The sequence below is a fragment of the Sminthopsis crassicaudata genome, chromosome 6 (genome assembly GCF_048593235.1).
Source record: "Sminthopsis crassicaudata isolate SCR6 chromosome 6, ASM4859323v1, whole genome shotgun sequence".
Lineage (NCBI taxonomy): Eukaryota > Metazoa > Chordata > Mammalia > Dasyuromorphia > Dasyuridae > Sminthopsis > Sminthopsis crassicaudata.
The window spans coordinates 121133799-121157193 of NC_133622.1; the positions used below are offsets into that span (position 1 = coordinate 121133799).

The 23395-nt window shown below is 35.4% G+C and overlaps 1 protein-coding gene across 5 annotated transcripts in view; it reads left to right on the top strand.

Moving 5' to 3' along the window:
- The window catches only part of TET2 (tet methylcytosine dioxygenase 2), a 185375-nt gene that overhangs the window by 109609 nt on the left and 52371 nt on the right, over positions 1-23395 (top strand). For all 5 annotated transcript variants that reach the window (XM_074274591.1, XM_074274589.1, XM_074274588.1 and 2 more), the window contains one exon: positions 18333-21808. In XM_074274591.1, coding sequence (XP_074130692.1) covers positions 18379-21808 — 3430 coding nt within the window. In that variant the 5' untranslated portion in view covers positions 18333-18378. The remainder of the gene's footprint in view (positions 1-18332; positions 21809-23395) is intronic.

The following is a 23395-nucleotide window of genomic DNA, read 5'->3' on the forward strand; positions in this document are numbered from 1 at the left end:
TTCTTCTCACAGGTTATAAACCTGTCCGCTGGAGCCAGTGCATCTTTATCAAAAATAAAAAAATTAATAGTATAAAGAACTATATTTAAAAAAAAAAAAAGCTAAATTTAAAAGTTCTCCAGGATTACCTGTGGCTCCCCCTTTCTTTTGTTTTTGGAGGAGCGTCTTGATGTCTCTGTTTCTCCTCCCTTAAATGGCCTGTCCTTGAGGATTAAAAGGTATGCCAGTGGTGTGTAAAATCTGATACTGTGCACAAAAGTATGCAAAATGTTTAGAAGTATATGCAGGTCCATTTTCTGTTTTTATTGCTTGTGGCACACCCATAACTGCAAAAGCTTACAGTGACAAAGCTGGGTTTTTTGCTACTGGTAAATCCAGAAAGGGTGTCTATTACAACATGGATAAAAGACAGATGGCCAAAAAATTTATAATGAAATGTGTCACATCCATTTGCCAAATTTCACTAGGTCTCAAACCACGAGGGTCCTTCCCTGGAGGGAGTGTAGGAATGTGGAAAGTAAGGCAAGCTGTACAGGCTTTTACTATGCTCCTAGCTTCCTCTTTTGTTATCCCAAATTGCAAATGTAAATCTCATGCAACCTGATGATATTTGGAATGAGATTCTTGGGCTTCCTGAAATAAAGGAGTATTGGCTAACATGATAGGTGATCTGCCTTTGAATTTCCATAAAAAAATACATCAGAGTGGATATGCAAGATATAAATCTTACCTTGATGCTTTCTTACTTGCTCTTGAAATTCCTTAAAGAGATGATATATATTAGAAGCTACAAATTTTATTTGGGCTGTGGCAATTCTTTGTAACACACCTACTGAATAGGATGAATCAGATATTATATTTACATTTCCTGGATAATAAGTAAGAGCTAGCATAATTGCAAAGGAGTTCCAACTACTCTTTATAGTTAAGTCATGAGAGTAGACAGCACAAATGTTCTGTTTGGATGCATCTGTAAAGATAGTTGTTCCTTTAAGAGAAACCTTAGAAACTTTTTCATCAAAAATCCATTGCCAATTATGTAATAGTCTGGTTATTTTTAATGGAGACCCATATGTAAAATTTGGAGCTCTGGCCAATGCTCTGGAATGGTTTCACAGCATACATTAATTTGTGCATTGATATAAAAGATAGTGAAGCTGCTCACACTGGTCTTCTCTCAGATAACTATACTACTCTCTTAATGTCTTTTAATAAAATTCTAGCCACAAGCATTGGTCTGGTTGTGCTGGGAGGTTCATCCATTCTGTCACACTGTCTCCTTGATGAAAGACTGCTGTGGGTGCCTCTTTTGTAGCAAAAACTATTATTTCCAAGGGTTTTTTGAGTAACTCAACCACATTGGATAAAGCCAGTTCAATCTCACTCAAGGCCTCTTGAGCTTCTTTTCTAAGCTGGCATGGTGAGTTTAAAGCAGTATCTCCCCTTAAAATGTCATATAATGGTTGTAATTGATAGATAGTTAAGCCTAACACTGGACACATCAATTGGATATCTCCTATTAATTTCTGAAAGTCATCTGTTCTTAAAGAAAGCTTTTGTATTGTAAGCACCTTAGGATATATTTCATATCCTAAATGTTGAAAAGGAGCATGCCTTTGAATTTTTTCTGGCTATATGCAATTTATAGTTCTTAGTGTTTCTATGGTCTTTTGTAGACATGCTTCTAATATTTGCTCCTCAGGTGCTCCAAAATATCATCCATGTAATGCAATAACATAACTTTTGGAAATGCTTTTCTTACAGGAGTAAGAGCAGCAGCAACATACATTTGACACATATTAGGGCTATTTTTCATTCCTTGTGGCAAAACATTTCATTCACATCTTTTATAACACTCAGATAAATTAATGCTGGTTACTGAAAAGGCAAATCTTTTCATATCTTCCTTATCCAAAGGGATAGAATAGAAAAAATCATTAATGTTTATAACCCAATGAGGCCATTCTCTAGTCAATTGAGTAGGAGATGGAAGTCCAGAATGAAGAGTTCCCAGTTTCCATCTCTTCATTTACTTTTCTCAAATCAGTCAACATCCTCCATTTTCCAGATTTTCTCCAGGGCCCCAGGCAAAAAACACTTGGGACATGATGGCAGTTGAAGTTACAGTACTCTAACATGATCAATCTGCTGAGAAGCAACCTGATGGGAGAAAGGGATTATAATTGGGGAGAATAGAGTTGCATGCATCTGGGACTACTGAGATATCCCCTGGAGAGGTGAAATCTGCCCCTGTCAGGCCTATAGATCCTTTACCTCCAGGGATAGTAGGCTTAACCATTTCACCTCCTGAGAGTGCTTACAAAACAGTGTCAATCCATACACTAATTTGGGAAACTGGGGAACGTGTATCTAATATCTCAGTCACTAATACAAGTAGACACTGTGACTTATTACCCAGAAGAAGTAGTAGCATTAAGTTTACATACTCCTGGTAGGCAATTTGGTGATATTTATCCAGATTTTGACTCCCAACAATAGAATCCAAGAATATTCTGGACGTAGCTGTTACACCCCACTGACCTATGCTCACTATCTATGTAAATGGCAATGTAAATTCCAATCACTAGAAGTTAAAATTTCATAAGCCAAATTCTCTAATAGCTCTTAACATAAGACGATGTAGACCCATAAAGAGTGCAAGCCTTTTTCAGATCTTTGATAATTTCCAGATTAAAAGGAGCGTATCTTCTCCTGCCTTGACTTGAAGAGTCAAACTCTTCAATCACAGTGTATGCTTCTATTCTCAAATCAGATGTATCCTGTTTTTCCTCTTCAGCTTTAAGTAGTGTCTTTTGTAATTGTGTCATAGAGAGTGGACAAAACTGCTTCATGGGTAGTGCTGATGGTGTCATTGCCCCTCCCACTCCTCCTGCTTTCTTCACCCATAAAGGTAAAATTGAGAGGGGAGGGTCAGGAGATGGATAATACCATAGGCGCCTGCTTAGTGTAGGCAGATGTGAAACTGAGCTGTGAAAGTGAGAAGTACCACACTCTTTAAGCTCATCAGCACGACTCTTAACTCCTTTCTTGTCTAACCCTCCATGCCTTTCAGCTGCTTTCTCAGGACCATTCCCCACCTGCTCTTTCTCCTCCCACTTCCTTGTCTGGCTATTCTCATTAATTTTTTTTTCCTTTTTTTAGAACTTGTGGGCTCCTTTAAAGCCAATTGTATTATGTTGTATATAAGGAATGTTTTCTCAGGAATTGAATCAGGAGCCTTAGCTTCATAATATTCAAATAGTTACTCTCCCACTAGTTTCTACCTATCTGGCTGTAATTTTTCTTCCTTAGAGAGCCAAGGAGACGTTCACTCTAATATGTTTAAAAGTCCAGTGATCTGCTTCTAAATTACTAACAAAGATTGTTTCTTTATTAACCTAACTATGCATGCTAAACACTCCCCTCAGAGTGGGGAAGATTCTTTTCTTAGTATTTGCCCCATTTCAGTTGAAAAACAAAAGTGACTAATTTAGCCCGTACCAAAGTTTCTTGCTTGTCTATTTTTGTACTCACCCTATTTCCGAGTCACAGGGACTTCTCCACTGAGTTTACAATCACCTTAGTCAAACTACTGAGAGTAGGTCCTTACATCCAGAGCCTCAAAATGTAGTGTGCTTCTTTCAGTGCCCCACATTCGGATACCAAAATGTAGTGTCCAGGCTAGCTTTCTGGAGGATCTCTCTGTAGTCTGGAGTTTGAGCTCAAGTTCACACACATTTGAGTCTGCTTATTTCAAATTTTAGCCTTTATATACCTTAGTACAATTACATCATTATTGCACACTGAGCATGTGCGAATTGTAGAGCCATTACATCACACTAAATACTAAGAATATGTGAACTAGAGAACCATTATTTCATCAATCACATTGAGTAAACATCCTACTGTAAGTATCTTTGCTTCAAGTATACTTTTCTTAGAGTTCCCCAATATCTTCGGTCCTCTACATAAACATGTTTGAGATGTTGAATTTTTTTAACATGATAAAGTACACAAATGAAAAACTTTGCAATTACACACATGTTGAACTGAAGCATTTGGTAGATGTTTGAGGTATGTACCTTTGTGTATTGTATGCATTCTTGTTCAGTTCCATTCAGCTGGTAAAGTTTTTGGTGTTCACTCTGTCTCTCTAGAATGAAAGCACATATAGGCAAACAGGAAATTCATGCTATATGTTCAAAGTGTTCCCTAACTAAACATATTATTAAAAATTCCCATTTTTAAAATACATATTACAAAACTGACTCTATATATGTGTATATATAATATATTCAAATACATATATGTGTATATATGCATGCACACATATATATCTGTATGTCATAGTATAGGAACCATTTTTTCTTCATAGTCTAAGTTGCCTCTATTTGTCCCATTGCTATTAATCTATATAACCTTCTACACCCTCCCCCTTACCTTATTCCATTCCCTTTTTATTTACTTATAGATTCTGAAGGGTGCTATACCCTTCTTGGTGCATGTGAGCACATATGCACACACATACATAATGTATATTTGCATTGTTCCCTCTTTAATCTAATGTGAAGAGGTTTTCAGAAGTACCAGCTCTCCTCCCCATCTAATTCCTCTGTGTTGGTTCTTGCTTTCACACCTTATTCATAATTAATATTTTTATCTTTCCTTATATAGTTTTGCTTTTTAGAGTCACATTATACTTCACTGTACTGATTCTTTCTTTTGGATTACCCAATTACTGATGATAATCTTAGCCTTATGGCTTACATTTATGCATATAAAACATAAACAGTTTATTCTTATTTAGTTCCTTAAAATTTTGTTTTTGGTGTTGGCGCTTATATGTTGAATTTTCTTTTTTTTTTTTCTTTTATTTATTATAGATTTTTATTGACAGAATATATGCATGGGTGATTTTTACAACATTGTCCCTTACATTCACTTCTGTTTCAACTTTTTCTTCCCTCCCTCCACCCCCTCCCCTAGATGGCAAGCAGTCTCATATATGTTAAACATGCTAAAGTATATCTTAGATACAATATATGTAATATTCTTTTCTAAAATGTAATATTCTCTTGTTGGGGTTTCTTTGGGGTCTCTGGAGGTAGTTTTAGTTTCAGTTCAGTAATCACAAGTTCAGCCAGGGATTAAAATCCAAAACCTTTATTGTCTCCTTCAAAGTCTTATCTCCTTCACTTGGGGCTTGGCTAATTTTTCTGGAGTCCTATCTCGCTCCTTGGTTCTGAGAGGCCTTCCATCTCTATCTTCTGAATATCCTAGACCTAGACTGAATCCTGTCTTCTGAATCTCCTGGACGGAATCCTGGATTCTGAATCTCCCAGACTTCCAAGGGTTTGTGCTTCAGCTTCCAGCCAGCACAAAGGTGGAAGATGGAATGAACCTGTCTCAGCCTCCAAGAGCTTCTAGTGCGCTTGTCCTTTTTGGCTCTGAGAGCTCCTCCTTTATATGTTCCACACTGAGTATCACTAGGAAACCATTATTTCTTGTAGGATTAAATCAATGCTAAACTAGATTTAACTATTGTCTCCTCAATTCCACTTAGTACCTTGTTTCAAGTTCTGGCCCATAACATCTCCTTGTAGGATCAGATCAATCATACTGAACCATGATAAATTAGAAACTATTGTCTCTATCAATTACACTGACTTAGTACCTTGTAAGAATCCTTTGTTTCAAGTTCAGAGTTCTGGCCCATAATAAATATATGGGTGCAGATCTGTACAGTTCTCTTATTGTACAAGAAAAATAGAATTCAGAAAGTAAAAATAATCTGGGAAGAAAAACAAAAATGCAGGTAGTCCACATTCATTTCCCAATGTTCCTTCTCTGGGTGTAGCTGATTCTGTCCATCACTGAGCAATTGGAACTGAATTGTATCTTCTCTTTGTTGAAGATATCCACTTCCATCAGAATACATCTTCATATAGTATTGTTATTGAAGTGTATACTGATCTCCTGGTTCTTCTCATTTCACTTAGCATCAGTTCATTTACATCTCTCCAAGCCTCTCTGTATTCATCCTGCTGGTCATTTCTTACATAATAATAATGTTCCATAACATTAATATACCATGATTTACCCAACCATTCTTAATTGATGGGTATCCATTCAATTTCCAGTTTTTAATCCACTACAAAAAGGGCTGCCACAAACATTTTGGCACATACAGGTCCCTTTACCTTCTTTATTATTTCTTTGGGATATAAGTCCTGTAGTTCCACTTCTGGGTCATGTATGCACATTTTGATAACTTTTGGGGCATAATTCCAGATTGCTCTCCAGAATGGTTGGATTCTTTCACAACTCCACCAACAATGTATCAGTGTCCCAGTTTTCCGGCATCCCCTCCAACATTTGTCACTATTTTTTCCTGTCATCTTAGCCAATCTGACAACTGTGTAGTGGTATCTCAGAGTTGTCTTAATTTGCATTTCTCTGATTAATAGTGATTTGGAACACCCTTTCATATGAGTAGAAATAGTTTCAATTTCATCATCTGAAAATTGTCTGTTCATATCCTTTGACCATTTATCAATTGGAGAATGGCCTGATTTCTTATAAATTAGAGTTAATTCTCTATATATTTTGGAAATGAGGCCTTTATCAGAACCTTTAACTGTAACAATGTTTACCCAGTTTATTGTTTCCTTTCTATTCTTGTTTGCATTAGTTTTGTTTGTACAAAAAAATTTTAATTTGATATAATCAAATTTTTTTTTTATTTTGTGATCAATAATGATCTCTAATTCTTCTTTGATCACGAATTCCTTCCTCCTCCACAAGTCTGAGAAGTAAATTATCCAATGTTCCTCAATCTATAATCTTGTTTTTTTATGCCTAAATCATGAACCCATTTTGATCTTAAGGTGTTAAGTGTGGGTCTATGCCTAATTTCTGCCACACTAATTTCCAGTTTTCCCAGCAGTTTTTGTCAAGTAGTGAATTCTTATCCCAAAAGTTGGGATCTTTGGGTTTGTCAAAAACTAGATAGCTATATTTATTGACTATTTTGTCCTGTGAACCTAACCTATTTAACTAATCAACTGGTGTATTTCTTACCCAATGCCAAATGCTTTTAGTGACCACTGCTTTATGATATACTTTTAGATTAGGTACAGCTAGGCCGCCCTCATTTGATTATTTTTTTCATTAGTTCTCTTAAAATTCTTGACCTTTTGTTCTTCCATATGAATTTTGTTGTTATTTTTTCTAGATCATTAAAATAATTTCTTGGGAGTCTGATTGGTATAGCACTAAATAAATAGAGTAGTTTAAGTAGTACTGTCATCTTTGTTATATCCAAGAACACTTAATATTTTTCCAATTGTTTAAATCTGACTTTATTTGTGTGGAAAATGTTTTTTAGTGTGCTCACATAGTTCCTGACTTTCCTTTGGCAGATAGATTCCCAAATATTTTATGCTATTGTTATTTTGAATGGAATTTCTCTTTGTATCTCTTGCTGTTGGATTTTGTTGGTGATGTATAAAAATGCTGAGGATTTATGTGGATTTATTTTGTATCCTGCAACTTTGCTAAAGTTATGGGTTATTTCTAATAGCTTTTTAGTTGAATCTCTGGGGTTCTCTAAGTATACCATCATGTCATCTGCAAAGAGTGATAGTTTCCTCATTACCCACTCTAATTCCTTTAATCTCTTTCTCAACTCTTATTGCCACAGCTAGCTTTTCTAATACAGTATTGAATAATAATGGTGATAGAAGACAGCCTTGTTTCACTCCTGATCTTTTGGGGAATGGTTCCAGTTTATCACCATTATATATGATGCTTACTGATGGTTTAAAATAGATGCTCCTGACTATTTTAAGGAAAAGTCCATTTATTCCTATACTCTCAAGTGTTTTTATTAGGAATGGATGTTAGATTTTATCAAATGCTCTTTCTACATCTATTGAGATGATGATATGGTTTTTGTTAATTTGGTTATTGATATAGTCAATTATGCTAATAGTTTTCCTAATATTGAACCAGGCCTGCGTTTCTGGCATAAGTCCTACTTGGTCATGGTATATTCTCTGTAATCTTTTTGGTAATATTTCATTTAAGATTTTTGCATATAATTATAGAGATTGGTCTATAATTTTCTTTCTCTGTTTTCCACCTACCTGGTTTAGGTATCAGTACCATGTCGGTGTCATAAAAGGAATTTGGTAGGAGTCCTTCAATCCCTATTTTTTCAAATAGTTTATATAGCGTTGGAGTTAATTGTTCTTTAAACGTTTAGTTGATTCACATGTAAATCCATCTGGTCCTGGGTATTTTTTCTTAGGGGGTTGATTAATAGCTTGTTCTATTTCTTTTTCTAAGATGGGATTGTTTAACCCATTTATTTCTTCCTTTGTTAATCTGGGCAAGTTGTATTTTTGAAGGTATTCTTCCATTTCATTTAAGTTATCAAATTTATTTGCATAAAGTTGGGCAAAGTAACTACTAATTATTGCTCTAATTTCCTCTTCCTTAGTGGCAAGTTTTCTCTTTTCATTTTTAAGACTAACAATTTGATTTTCCTCTTTCCTTTTTTAAATCAGATTTACTAAGGGTTTATCTATTTTGTTTATTTTTTTTCATAAAACCAATTCTTAGTTTTATTTATTAATTCAATAGTTTTTTTGTTTGTTTGTTTTACTTTCAATTTTACTAATCTCTCCTTTTATTTTTAGAATTTCAGTGTTTGACTGGGGGGTTTTAATTTGCTTCTTTTCTAGATTTTTTAGTTGCAAGCCCAATTCATTGACCTTCTCTTTCTCTATTTTATGCAAATAGGCATAAAATTTCCCCTTATTACCACTTTGGCTGCATCCCATACATTTTAGTATGATGTCTCATTATTGTCATTTTCTTGGTGAAGTTATTAATTATGCCTATAATTTGCTGTTTCACCCAATCATTCTTTAGGATGAGATTATTTAATTCCCAATTATTTTTTGGTCTATTTTCCTCTGGCTTTTTATTGAATGTAATTTTCATTGTATCATGGTCTGAAAAGGATGCATTTACTATTTTTCCTTTCTGCATTTGAATTTGATGTTTTTTGTCCTAATATATAGTCAGTTTTTGTAGAGGTTCCATGAACTGCTGAGAAGAAAGTGTACTCTTTTCTGTTTCCATTTAGTTTTCTCCAAAGATCTATCATATCAAACTTTTCTAGTGTTCTATTTACCCCTTTAACTTCTTTCTTATTTATTTTGTGGTTTTATTTATCTAATTCTGAGAGTGCAAGGTTGAGATTTTCCACTATTATAGTTTTGCTGTTTATTTTTTCTTGCAGCTCTCTTAATTTCTCTTAAGAATTTAAATGCTACACCACTTGGTGCATATATGTTTAATATTGATATTGCTTCATTATCTATGTTACCCTTTCGCAAGATATAGTGCCTTTCCTTATCTCTTTTAATTAGATCAATTTTTGTTTTTGCTTGATCTGAGATGAGGATGGCTACCCCTGCTTTTTTGATTTCACCTGAAGCATAGTAGATTCTGCTCCAGCCTTTTACCTTTACTCTGTGTGTGTAACCTTTACTGCTTCAAGTGTGTTTCCTCTAAACAACATATTGAAGAATTCTGGCTTTTAATCCAGTCTGCTATCTGCTTCCACTTTATGGGGAAGTTTACCCTATTCATATATATGGTTAAAATTGCTAATTCTGTCTTTCTTGCTATCTTGTTAATCCTTGCTTATGCTTTTCTCCTTTCTTTCCCCCTTACTCCCCCCTTCCCTGTATTAAACTTGTAAGCACAACTTACCTTTCACAGCCCTCCCTTTTTAGGATCCCTCCTCCCCTCTTAGAGTTTCTCCCCTTTTCTTATTGCTTTTCCTCACAATTTCTCTATTCCCTTCTGCTTTGCTTACTCCTTCCCTTTTCACTTTTCCCCTCCCACTTTTCAATGATGTGGGAGAAGTTTCTCTGTAAATTTAATATGTCTAATATTTTTTTCTTTAAGCCAATTCTGATGAGAATAAGATACACACTATGTTCGTTTCCCTCCCTTCTTATCCTCAGATATAATAGTTTTTCTTTGCCTCTTCATGAGATGTAATACCTCCACTTTACCTTTTTTCTGGTACAATTTCTTTTCCATCTCTAGTTTCTAGAACAAATTATATATGTGTTCTTTATGTATCTTTATAACAGAAATGTAGTTCCCAAGATTTATTTTTACCTTTTTATGTTTCTCGTGAGTCCTATATTTGAAGATCAAACTTTTTGTTTAGTTCTGGTTTTTTCATCAGAAATAGATGAAATTCACCTATTTCATTGAATGTCCATCTTCTTCCCTGGAAAAAAATGCTCATTTTGGCTGGATAAGTTATTCTTAACTGCATACCAAGTTCCTTAGCCTTTCAGAATATCAGATTCCAGGCCCTTTGATCCTTTGATGAGGACACTGCTAGATCCTGAGTAATTCTTATTGTGGCTCCTCTATATTTGAATTGTTTTTTTTTTTTTTTTCTAGCTGCTTGTAGTATTTTTTCCTTGGTCTGATAGTTCTTGAATTTAGCCACAATATTTCTTGGAGTTTTGATTTTGGGATCTCTTTCAGTTGGTTATCAATAAATTCTTTCAATGTCTATTTTACCCTCTGTTTCTATAACATCTGTGCAGTTCTCTTTGATGGTTTCCTGGAAAATAGTGTCTAGGCTCTTTTTTTCATCATAATTTTCAGGAAGTTCAATAATTCTCAGATTATCTCTCCTAGGTCTATTTCACAAGTCTGTTGTTTTCCCCAGTAGGTATTTAACATTTTTCCCCATTGTTTCACTTTTTTGGTTTTGCTTGACTGATTCTTGGTGTTTCCTTGAGTCGTTCATTTCCATTTGTTCAATTCTGATTCTTAATGAATTATTTTTTCTTTTACTTTTTTATTTCTTTTTGTAATTGTCCAATTGAGTTTTTAAGTGAGTTGCTTTCTTCTATGAAATTTTTCCATTTCTCCAATTTTATTTTTAGACACCTATTTTCTTTTTCCAATTCACTAATTCTGTTTTTCTTGTAATTGTTTACCTTTTCCAATTCACTAATTCTGTTTTTCTTTATCTAATCTATCTTTAAATGAGTAGTATGACTTATCCAGACCCTCTTGCCAAGTTTCCCTTTCCTTTGCCCATTTTTCTTCTAGCTCTCTTGTAAAAGCCTTTTTAATTTCTTCTATGATAGTCTTGTATGATGGGGGCCAGATCATTTCCCCCTTTGGGGATTCATCTGAAGACTATTTGTTTATAGTTTCCTCAGGGTTTGAAGTCTGCTCTCTATCCATGTAGAAGCTATCTATAGTTAGAGTGCACTTTAATTTTTTGCTCATTTTGACAAAAAAGATCCAAAGAAAACAAACAAACAAAAAAACAAGTGCAGTCTGCTTTTTGGGCAGTATGGTATTACCAAGCTTCCTCTACAGACTACAGGTGGTAGCAATGAAGCATAAGTGGAACAACAATGGCTGCTCTGCATCTGCACAGCTGTTGGTCTCTGAGACTGAGAGCATGCTGAGTCACTCTGGGTGTTGGGTGGGTGTGGTCAGGTCTCAAGAGACCCCAGTTCTGGTGACTGCGTTAGCACCCTGGATACCTTAGCATTAGCCAGAGTCAGGATAAGCAAAAGTCCTTAGTCTTTATTCTTAGTCATTAGCAGTAGAAGTGAAGGGAATGGCCACATAGAATCTGTGACCTCATCTCTTCGTCTCCCTCCTAGAAGTGACCCTGTCTAGTCTTACTCCACCTCCTAGTCCATCCTACAATTCTCTATATACACCAAACAATTGGGCCAGCACAGGATAGTGGGAAGGGCCATTTTCCAAGCATATTCTAATAGAGTATTGTCCAATCTGTAATTAGCCTTAAGTGTTGGGTTGTCCAACCTCAGTGCATTAACTCAAGAGTTTCAGCTCTTTACACCCAGTGTTTAGGGATTGAAGTCTTTACCCCCTGTGTTTGTAGCTTCTCTGTTGATCTATTGGCTTGCTGCCAGGGCAAAGAAGTTAACACTGAGTAAAATTCTCCCCACAAGTTTGTGGAGGGCTAAGACTACACCCAATCCCCTCCAGTCTACTCAGTGTGAGCTGCCTTCTGTGCTCTTGATGCCTGCCTGCAGTCTGCACCTGGTCGAACCATCCCCACCCGCAAGCAAAAATAGAACTTTTCTGGAGAATTTAGTGGATATCTTCTGTTGGTAATGTATTTGTGGGTTTTTTCAGTCGAGCACTAATACTGAGGCCGTATCATGAAAAAAGGTATTCTGAGGGCAAGAAAGAGCTTAGATAAATGTGTGTGTCCTCTTCACCATCTTGGCCTATATGTTGAATTTTCTGTTGAGTTCAGGTTTGTTTGCAACAAAATTCTGAAAATCTGAAAATCATTGAATACCCTATTTTTCCATTCAGTATTATGCTTAATTTTTCTGGATATAATATTTTCAGTTATAACCCTAGTTCTTTTATTTGTCAATTTGTCAATATTCTAAGACCTGTGGTCTTTCATTATAGCTCTTGACAGGTCTTGTGTTATTCTAATTGTAGCTCCAGCATATTTGAATATTGTCATTGTTATTATTGTTTGTAAAAATTTTATCTTTGATCTGGGGGTTTTGAAATTTAGCAATGATGTTCCTGTTTGTTTTTCTTATAAAAATCTCTTTCAGGTGGTGATTGGTGGATTTTTTTTCTATTTCTACTTTCCCCTCTTGTTCTTTTATTTCAGGACCATTTTCTTTATTTCTTGTTTTACTGTATCAGGTGTTTTCTTTTTCTTTTTTTTTTTTTTTTTTTAGATATAACTTTCAGGTTATTCTTATTTTTCATTTATTTCAGTTATTCTTATATTTTCATTTTTTTCATGCATTTCAGTTATTCTTATATTTTCTCTTCTTGATCTGTTCTCTAGATATGTTGTTTTTCTTGTAAGATCTCACATTCTCTTCTACTTTTTTCATTATTTATGTTTTGTTTTATTATTTCTTGGTCTCATAATTTCACTGATTTGCCCTTTCCTGATTCTAATTTTCAGAGTCATTTACTTTCTTAAAACTCTGGATCACCTTTTCTAGTTGAATGACTTTTCTTTTTCATAATATTCTTATTTTTCTTGGGATTGTTCTTATTTTTTTTTCCTTAATTGCTCTCATTTGATTTCAAAGTCTTTTTTGAGTTCTTCTGTGAATTCTTTTGGAGTAGATAATCTTTTAACATTAGTCTTTGGGGGAAAAGAGGCTTTTTTTAAATTTCAGTATCATCCTCTGAAGAAGAAGCCTGATCTTCCCTATTCCTATAGTCATTTTCTATAGTTGGGTTCTTTCTCCATTGCCTGATCATTTTTTTTTAAATAAGTGCTTGTTGGTAAAATTACCTCTAGTCCTGGGGTGGGTTGTGGGGATGATACCTCCGGCTTTACTTAAGTTCTCCCACCAATCTAGAGCCCCAAATTAACTTTACCCTCTTGTAACTGCCAGCAGCTATCAACTACCTTGTCCTGATACTTCTGCACTCACTAGGCTGGCATATGTTGGTTTTTTCTTACCCAGGGAAGTGTCTCAGCAGCAAAGCTGGGTCTGCCATTCCTTATCAGCAGAGAATTCCTCAATCTTCCAAGACTCAGACCCTTGGACTTCCCACACTGTCTTAGAGGTGAAAGTTCCTATGGTAGGCTGGGGTTACCTCTGAACCCAGTTAACCCCAGGGCTCCCCATTCACTGCTTTAGTGGAACAAGTCTGGAAGTGTTTTCACTTTAAACTGGCCAAATCTCTGTCCTAGATTCTTTACTCAGATCTTCTCCAGGTGTCTAGGAGGACTGTTGTTATGCCCCAACTGTCATTTGTTTTTCATGGGTCTGCAGTTATCCTGAGGTTCAATTTTGCTTTGTTTGTGGAAGAAATCTGAAAAACTTGAAATTCTCTGACCTACTCTACCATCTTCCCAAAATCATCCTCTCAAAGTCATTCTTTTTATTATTATAGCTTTTTATTTACAAGATATATGCATAGGTAATTTTTCAGCAATGACAATTACAAAACCTTTTGTTCCAACTTTTCCCCTCCTTCCCCCCACCCTTCCCCTAGATGGCAGGTTGACTAATACATGTTAAATATGTTAAAGTGTAAGTTAAATACAATATATGTATACATGTCCAAACAGTTATTTTGCTGTACAAAAAGAATTGGACTTTGAAATAGTGTACAATGAGCCTGTGAAGGAAATCAAAAATGCAGGTGAACAAAAACAGAGGGATTGGGAATTCTATTTGGTGGTTCATAGTCATCTCCCAGAGCTCTTTTGCTGGGTGTAGTTGGTTCAGTTCATTACTGCTCTATTGGAACTGATTTAGTTCATCTCATTGTTGAAGATGGTCATGTCTATCAAAATTGATCATCATATGGTATTGTTGAATCTTCTGGTCCTGCTCATTTCACTCAACATCAGTTCATGTAAGTCTTTCCAGGCCTTTCTGAAATCATCCTGCTGGTCATTTCTTACAGAACAATAATATTCCATAATATTCATATACCACAATTTATTCAGCCATTCTCCAATTGATGGGCATCCACTCAGTGTCCAGTTTCTGGCTACTACAAAGAGAGCTGCCACAAACATTCTTGCACATACAGGTCCCTTGCCCTTCTTTAAAATCTCTTTGAGATAAGCCCAGTAGTAACACTGCTGGATCAAAGGGTATGCACAATTTGATAATTTTTTGAGCATAGTTCCAAATCATTCTCCAGAATGTCTGGATCAAAATCATTCTTAAAACAATATTGTTATTACTGTGTGTGATGTCTTCTTGATTATGCTCATTTGTTCTTTATTCTGGTATAAATATCACTTGATCATAATTTGGTCCCTGTCTCCTATGCAACAACAAACCTGGAATAATAAAAACTAAAGCAAAAACTTATCATTCAGAGGCTAGGCAGAGGTTGTGTCTAGTTACCAATGGCCCAGTTTCTTAAACTGTGAGTAAAGACCCATATGGAGTTTTATAATTAAAAGTAAGGCCATAAATTTATTATCAATAGACGTTTAATTTGAACCCTGCTTTATAGATCTACATACCCAGGGTTACACAAAAGTTTCTTAGGTAAAAAGGGTTACAAGTAGAAAGCATTTAAGAAGACCTGACCTATGAGGAAGAGTTGAATGCGATGACCTGCAAAAAGAAGCCATAGTATGGATTGAGCCAGGAAAATAACATTAAGGTAGAGACCAAAGGAAATTACATAGAAAAGGTCCTTGCTGAGAGGTGTTGGTTGACTTTCTCAAATGTTGGTTTGACTTTCTCAAAGTCATGACCTGGTATCAGAGACATGACTTAAAGTTATCTTCTTAATTTCAAGACTAGTACAATCCACTATGCTACCTAGTTGAGTTGTGTGTATGTATATATTTGTGTGTCTGAATTTGTGTGTGTGTGTGTGTGTGTGTGTGTGTGTGTGTGTGTGTGTAAAGACATTACTTTGCCATTAAAATAAAAGTTCTTTGAAGCTAGATAGCAATAGGATCTATCCAAAGACTATTTCTCCTATCTATGATAATAATAGGGTACATCCAAAGGAAGCTGCATGGAGAAGGTATTTGCCCAGTAAAATGATGGCATAATCTAGAGAGAACCTATAAGGTTGATTTGATATCCTCATTTTATAAATAAGAAAACCAAAATCCAGAAAGGTTAAGTAAATTGCCTAAGATCACAAGAAGGTGACAGAACTGATTTGAACTCAATTCCTCTCCAAATACATTAGTCTTTCTACTGTGTCATCCTACCTATCACCTTGTAAGTAAAATAAATATTGTATTTCTACTTTTAAAGTTAAAAAAATAAGCCATTAAAATGGCCTACTAAGAATATAAATCATGAGACATACATTCAATTAGCAAGTCTTTCCTTTGCGGTAGTTTTTCAGTTGCATCCAACTCTTCATGACCCCTTTTGGGGTTTTCTTGATTAAGATACTGAAGTAGTTTGCCATTTTCTTCTCCAGTTCATTTTACCTGTGAGGAAACTGAGGATTTCCTCAGGGTTAAGTGATTTGCCCAGTGTCATACACACACATTTGAAGTCTAATTTAAACTTGGGTTTTCCTGACTCCAGGCTCAGCATCACCTTGCATCACCAAGCTACTGTAGGTCTCTTCTATTGTTCCCAAATCTCAATGGGAAAAATAACTTTGGTTATCATTTGAATTTTATAGAGGTAATGGTGAATAGTCTTTAGCAGGCAAGGAAGCATATTAGGGTAGTCTTACTTAGCCAGTGTCCACTGTATATTTAGCTTAATCATTCATGGTTCTTATTGTAAAATTATCCCTGTTGTCAAAATAGAATTCTCTATTTAGAAGATGATTCCAATAGAAACAACTTTATTCATCATTAATCATTCTGCATGAAGAAATTTAACATGTACCAAGCCCCAAGAATTACTCTCATTTTAGGAGAAATAAACTGTTCACATGAGCAGGGGAATAGTACTCTAATATATAAATTAGATATTCTTCAGTGGAGAAAATAAAATTGAAAGAGCATAAATAATCCTCCTCCACACCTGAAAAAATAGTTGCTTATAGAGAATTCTAAAATATGATTATCTTCCTAGTATAGTGGCAGGCACCTGTGAGATTACAAGCTGTTTAACTTTAGGTCCCTATAGAATTAATAATGAAAAATCCAACTTCTATCATCTTTCTCTGAGAAACAAAAGTAATATCATTCAAAAATATTAAACTACTATGGGGTAGTAGACTAAACAATAAGATTCTTGTATGTTTCCCACCTTTCCTTGGAAAAGTGAACCACAAAAATTCACGTAATTGGTAAAAGAAAAATGCTTTTATGGACCAAAAAAAATTGGGTTTAATATTCATTGACAGACTTTATCTCTATAAAAAGAATCATTATGTTGATGAGCCAAATTACTTGTTGAAATTACTACTATGCTGAAGAATGTCTATCAAAATAAATTTTGTAAACTTTATGTCTTCTTATTCTAATCTATTCTAGAATTCAGTTTTTTAATATTTAATGCATGTTCCCCCAAATATATATAGCATGTTGTGAAAAAATGGCTATGCTAAAATTTAATTCTTTGTATTCAAAAAAAGTAGAAAACAAGCACATAAATTATGTATGCTCCTATATTTGTGTGTGTCTAGGTACAAAGTTGGCCAATGGATTTTTGTTAATATTTTTTACTTGGAAGATGTAGTTTGGCTTTAAGAAGGCTATATTCCTATCACCAAATTATGGCTTCTTTATCCCTTCATTATTGAAAAGTTGTTAGATTCTCCAAATTGTGGTCTGAGGTAGGTGACTTTCTTGGAAATAGGGTTTTTCCCAAGTGTCAACTTTGTAAGCTAAATAAATAGACTGAAATTTCCCTATCCATATGTGAAGTAAAAGGTAAAGGCTACATAAACAAACAATTCTCCTCCTTGTTCTGCATCTTTTTGCAATGGCTCAGTTTCTCTGCCCAATGGGAATAATTGTTTTTTGCTAGGACATTTTTTGGTCAAAGAAATAAAACACATCATTTAATATAATTTATTTCCATAGAACTCAAAAACCAAATGTTTTAAGACTGAGGAAAAAATTTGGGGAAAATATCAGGGTATAAGATATATTGTACTGACTTAAAGGGGGAGGAAAGCAAAAATCAATACAAAAGAAATAAATATAGGAAATTACGAACCCAAAAACACGTTTAGAGATATTTAATGGTTTATAGTCTTAAACATAAAGGAAAGAGAATGGCTGAATGCATGAGAAAGAAATAGCTTGGCACAAAATGTACAAATAATACTCTATTATTCAGGAATATATTATGGAAACTGGTTTATTTAGTCCTCATGTTTCTCATTTCCCTCCTTTTCTTCAACCTTTTGAACTGAATTACTGATTAATACTTCGACTATTAATTGTTGAGTATGCTGCTAACTGGTGAGCAAAGATAAAAAACTCCTTTGTTGTTGCTGCTACTCAATATTTTTGACATTAGAGAGGGAAACTATTGATATATACTATAAAAGTGTACTGTATTACATGTATTAAATATCTTTGTACCTTCCATCCCATTACACAAATAACTAAAAATTGACTGCAATAGATTAAGAGAAAGATGTAGGAAAAAGATCAATGATAGTTGCTGATAGGTTGTGAAGTTCAGTAGATTTGGTAAATCATAATGAGAAAATAAAAGTACATATTTACTACATATATAAAATATCATTATTATTCTGTAAAATTATTAGCATTTATTATGTATTAACAAATTTGATTGACTTTTCTCTCTTTCCTCTCCCATTTTCTCTTTTAGGATACCTTTAGAGAGCAGCCTTGTGAATGGCCCTGAAGCAAGCCAGATGGAACAGGATAGAACCAACCATATTGAGGGAAATAGATTAAGTCCATTCCTGATACCACCACCTTCTCACATTTGTCAGACAGAGTCACTGGCAGTGAAGCTACAGAATGGTAGTCCATTAACAGAAAGGCCTCATCCAGAAGTAAATGGTGAAAATAGGTGGCTATCATTCAAGAGCAGTTATGGAATGCCCCCTGCAAAGGAAAGCCAGAATAATTGTGTCAGCCCAGACTTCATGCACGAAGATAGAGAGTATCCCAAGTGTATACAAAATGGGGGAATAAAACGTACATCTAGTGAGCCTTCTCTCTCTGGAATCCATCAGAACAAAAAAGTGAAACAAGATCAAGATATCATTGGGAAAAGACATGACTTCAGGGGAAACCAAGAAGGAAATAATCAAGGTGAAAATAGCAATCAACCAAATGAATCCAATTCATGTAACAAGGTGCCTCTGAACTTCACAGTTCAGGAAGAATTAGTCTCAAATTTTCCCTGCTCTGCAAGGCATAACTTCAGTGCGTCTGAAAACTCACAATTTAAAAATCAAAATGAGCAGGAGAGGAAAAATGTTAGTTACTCAAACAAGAACATTGTATTATATCTTAAAAACAAGGCAGTGCCAATGCCTAATGGTGCTACAGTTTCTGCCTCTTCTATGGAAAACACACATGGTGAACTCCTGGAAAAAACACTATCTCCATATTATCCAGATCGTGTTTCCATTGCAATGCAGAAAACCACATCTCACATAAATGCCATTAATAGTCAGGCTACTAATGAGTTGTCCTATGAGGTCACTCATTCATCACATACCTCAGGGCAAACTAATTCCCTACTGACCTCAAACTCTGAGCTGCCTCAAATGCCAACTGCAGTGGTGCCTGAGGCCTGCAATGCTGAGAACTCCAGTGTACCAGCTACAGTGCCAGATAGTTATCCCCTTCAGAAGCCAGAAAAACAGGTGCAACAACAGAAATCCATTTTTGAGATATGTCCCTCTCCAGTAGAGAACTGTAACCACCAAGCTGGTAGAGAGCTGGTACGTGGTGAAGAATTCTGTCTAGGTTGCGGCAACAACCTCCAAATTCCTGGTGGCAACCCTGATGGATATTCAAAGCAAACTGAAATGAGTGAAGCTTACTCCAGGCAAAAGTCTGTGTTTGCTAAGGATTCTTTCATTGTCACTACTCCTCCACTACCACCCCACTCATCTCCTCTTCCTTTTCTTCTTCCTCTTCTACCTCCTCCTCCAGTTCCACAACCTCCCTCAGAAATGGAAAGCACTCTGCATGATGAGGTGGCAGAAAAACCCCATCACTATCCCAGCCAACGTGAAGAAAGTCTTCTAAGGGAAATGAAGAATGAGGGAGTGTCAGAAGGCCCTATGTCTCAGAATCGTGACCTATCCATATGTGCTACCAAATCTTTAATGTTTCCAGAAAAGCCTCAGAATAACTGTGTCCACCAAAATGAAATATCAGCTTCCATTATGACATTGGCAGTTCCCTCATGCTCTGAGGGAAAAAAGCCAATATCAGAACAGCCCAATCAACAACCAGAAGTCATTGGAAGTGGTAGAGATCTCCAGCAACACTATCAAAAGATTATCGGACAAAAAGATCAAGAAGTATCAAGTGAGAAGGAAAGGCAAGAGGCAAAAGAGCACGTATTACAAACTCAGTCATACCTGAAACCAGGCTGGATTGATCTGAATTCCTCTCACTTTCATCAAGAAGAGTCTCACCCAAAATCTAAGGAAGAATTATTGAGGATGATGCTTCAATATCAGTCCAATAAAATTGATCAGATGACCTCAAAACAATATTCCAGGGGTCCCAACATATCCAAAGGAACCCAAGGGCAAACTTATATCCAGAAAATGGTGCAACAGGATCAGATGTCCCAGATGTACCAAATGGAGAATGCCCAAGTACAGGCTCAGGCCCTGATGGACCAGTTCCAAAATCATTCGCCCCAAATGCCCCTCCCTAAGATAGAATCTCCACTCCAAGTCCATATGGAGACACACTGCATGCCAAAATCTCATTTTCAAGCAAGACCAGATTACCAAGTTGAGAAACCCTTAGACCCACCACTGAAACAGCAGCACTTGAACTCTCAGGCTGCAGAAACTGAGCCATTCTTACCCTCACACCTGTCACAGCCTTCACTTCAGAAACAGGCAGCACAAGCAAAATTGCCTTTAAATCTGCTTCTCACTCTAAATCATCAGCAGCAAAAAATTAATGGGAAGAATAAAGAAGCAGGGCTCCAAATTTTTCCTCATTCACATGGCAGTAATGAGCAACAGAAAGAGAGGCCTTCCTTTGGCCAGATGAGAAGGGAGGAATGCCTTCATTCTGAAAATCAGTATAGTAAGTCTGATGAGTTCCTATCTCATAACACACATGTAGGGCTAGAGCAGGTACACAATGTTAATAGTAAAAACTCTTCTTATGGCCAGATGCTGAAATCAAACATAAACATGCAACTTTCATGCCAAAACAATATATACTTGGCTTCAGAAAGGAAGGAAAATACCAATAATTCTGAATTTTTCATAGGAAACAAAACACAAGACTTGCAGCATATGCAATACTTTCCAAATAATACAACTTCAAAACCAGGTGTGTCTCATAGGTGCTTTCAAGAACAGGGACATAACTTGCAGCAAGCATCTCCCCATCAACAGTTACCACAAGTGTATCACAATAAGAACCAAGACTTGCCTAGCAAGCAAATAACTCAGGACCTTCAGCAAAGGTATTCATTGCATCACCAACCAGCTGCCCTGGCTGTTCCAGAACAGAGAGCAAGTCACATTCAATCACCTTTACAAAAGGATTTCCAAAAGCATGCTGCCCTACGGTGGCACCTCCTGCAAAGGCAAGAGCAGCAACAAGCCCAACAAGCCAAGACTGAGGCTTGCCACAGACAGATGCTCAAGCCAATTAAGGTAGAAGCTGAAGCTAAGCCAAATGCCTGTATGAGTTCTTTGGCAGGACCACCAGAGATCAAAGCATGGAAAAAGGCTGCAAAGCAAGAAGTACAGCACTTGGGGTGTGATCAGTCACAACAAAAGAGCATCATTGAGACCATGGAGCAGCAACTGAAACAGATTCAGGTTAAGTCCCTGTTTGATCACAAGGCCCTTACCATCAAGTCACAAAAGCATGTGAAAGTAGAAATGGCAGGATCAGTCACTGTGTTAACTAGAAATACCAGTGCTTCAGAACTTGATGGGCATATCCCAACATCAGAGCAGCAAGCAACTTCTTCTGAAAAAACACCCACAAAAAGAACAGCTGGTTCTGTTCTCAATCATTTTTTAGAATCACCTTCCAAGTTACTAGATACACCTATAAAAAATTTATTGGATACACCTGTCAAGATCCAATATGATTTCCCATCATGCAGTTGTGTAGGTAAGTGCCAGAAATGAAACTAAAACACATGGTGTTCATCCAGAATTAGCAAATTTGCCTTCAGATGTGAGATTGTCTTTTTTAGAACCATGTCAACTGGCAGTTTGTAGAGGATCATAAAAATCTGAAGCTTACATTTTTGTCCTTTCAATTAAAAATGCTAGTGTTATACATGAAGAACATCAGAGCTGTACTAATTTTTTTTTCAAAACAGTTGTTCATGTGCATTTATTTTATGTTCAAAGCCTTTTTAAAATATGTGTCTCTGTTTGGGATTATACAATCTGTTTAGCCCTTTATATCCCATTCCCTTGTGAGGGAGACTATGAAAAGAAATCTAATGAAATGAGAAGATAGTATCTTAGAAAAGTTCATTTAGAAGTTTTTTTAATCATTGTTGAATTTGGTCATACTGGCATTTTTAAAAGATGCATTTTTATTCAGATGGAAACAAATCTCTATTCTGCTTAATGAATTATGAAAAATTATAAACTTTGAAAGTATCTTGTGTTAGATATTTATGTCCCAAATGTTTCCCCCCCTATGATTTTTTTAATTATTCTTTCCATTTTATCTTTAAAGTAGCATGCATTTAATAACCAAGTTAGTATCTTTTATAAAAACTATATTTTGGTTAATATTCAGACTATTTGATATATCCGAGAGATGTAAGGGGGCATTTATGTCTTTGAGTATAGGATTTGTGGTTGGGAAAGAAAATCAAATCCCAAATGCTTCCCTTTTCTGATATTAAAAAGACATGTTATTCGAAAGGACATTAAGAAATGACATACTGGGTCTTACTAATGATACATACAGACCAATGTTCTCTTTCTGACAATGATACCAAAAGACATTTTATAAGGGGAATGGGTTAAATGAAGACTAAAACTGTTTATTTTTTTCTTTGTGTGGTCAATGCTAACTACATACATATCTCACAGCAGTCTTTTATAGCCTAACTCCTTCATTCCTTTCTCTTATCCCCTAAGCCCCACAATATCCAAAGCAAATATATATATATATATATATATATATATATATACATATATATGTATATATATATATACATGTTACATATATATGTAATTTATATATACATATGTATATATTTATGTATGTATATATATATTGTTTGCTGAGAACAACAAGGGGACAAATAGACCATTCCAACTATATGGGGTACTGCTCCAATTTTTTGTTTTGTTTTATTTCTTGTACAAATCATTCTACACTAAAATAAGAGAGTCTAAACAATAAGATTGAGTTAAATCTTCTTAATATAAAAGAATTCTTTGAATAAGGAAGTAAATAGTCCAATGTTGATGTTTGGCAAAGTAGAAGGAGAAATAGAGGTTCTTAAAGAATACAATTAAATTCATCATTGAAGATAAATTTTATTAATGTATAATAATCCAGGTGACAGACAATTCTCATTAGCTTTTTTAAATTTTTCATTTAAAAATGAAAGTTGTGGTGGAAGTAACATATAATATGTTCTAATTCCCAGCACAATTTTCCTAATTCAGTTCTATTTACTTGATCACTCTCCCACTAAAAGGTCAATGTTTTTCCTCCCCATCTTTG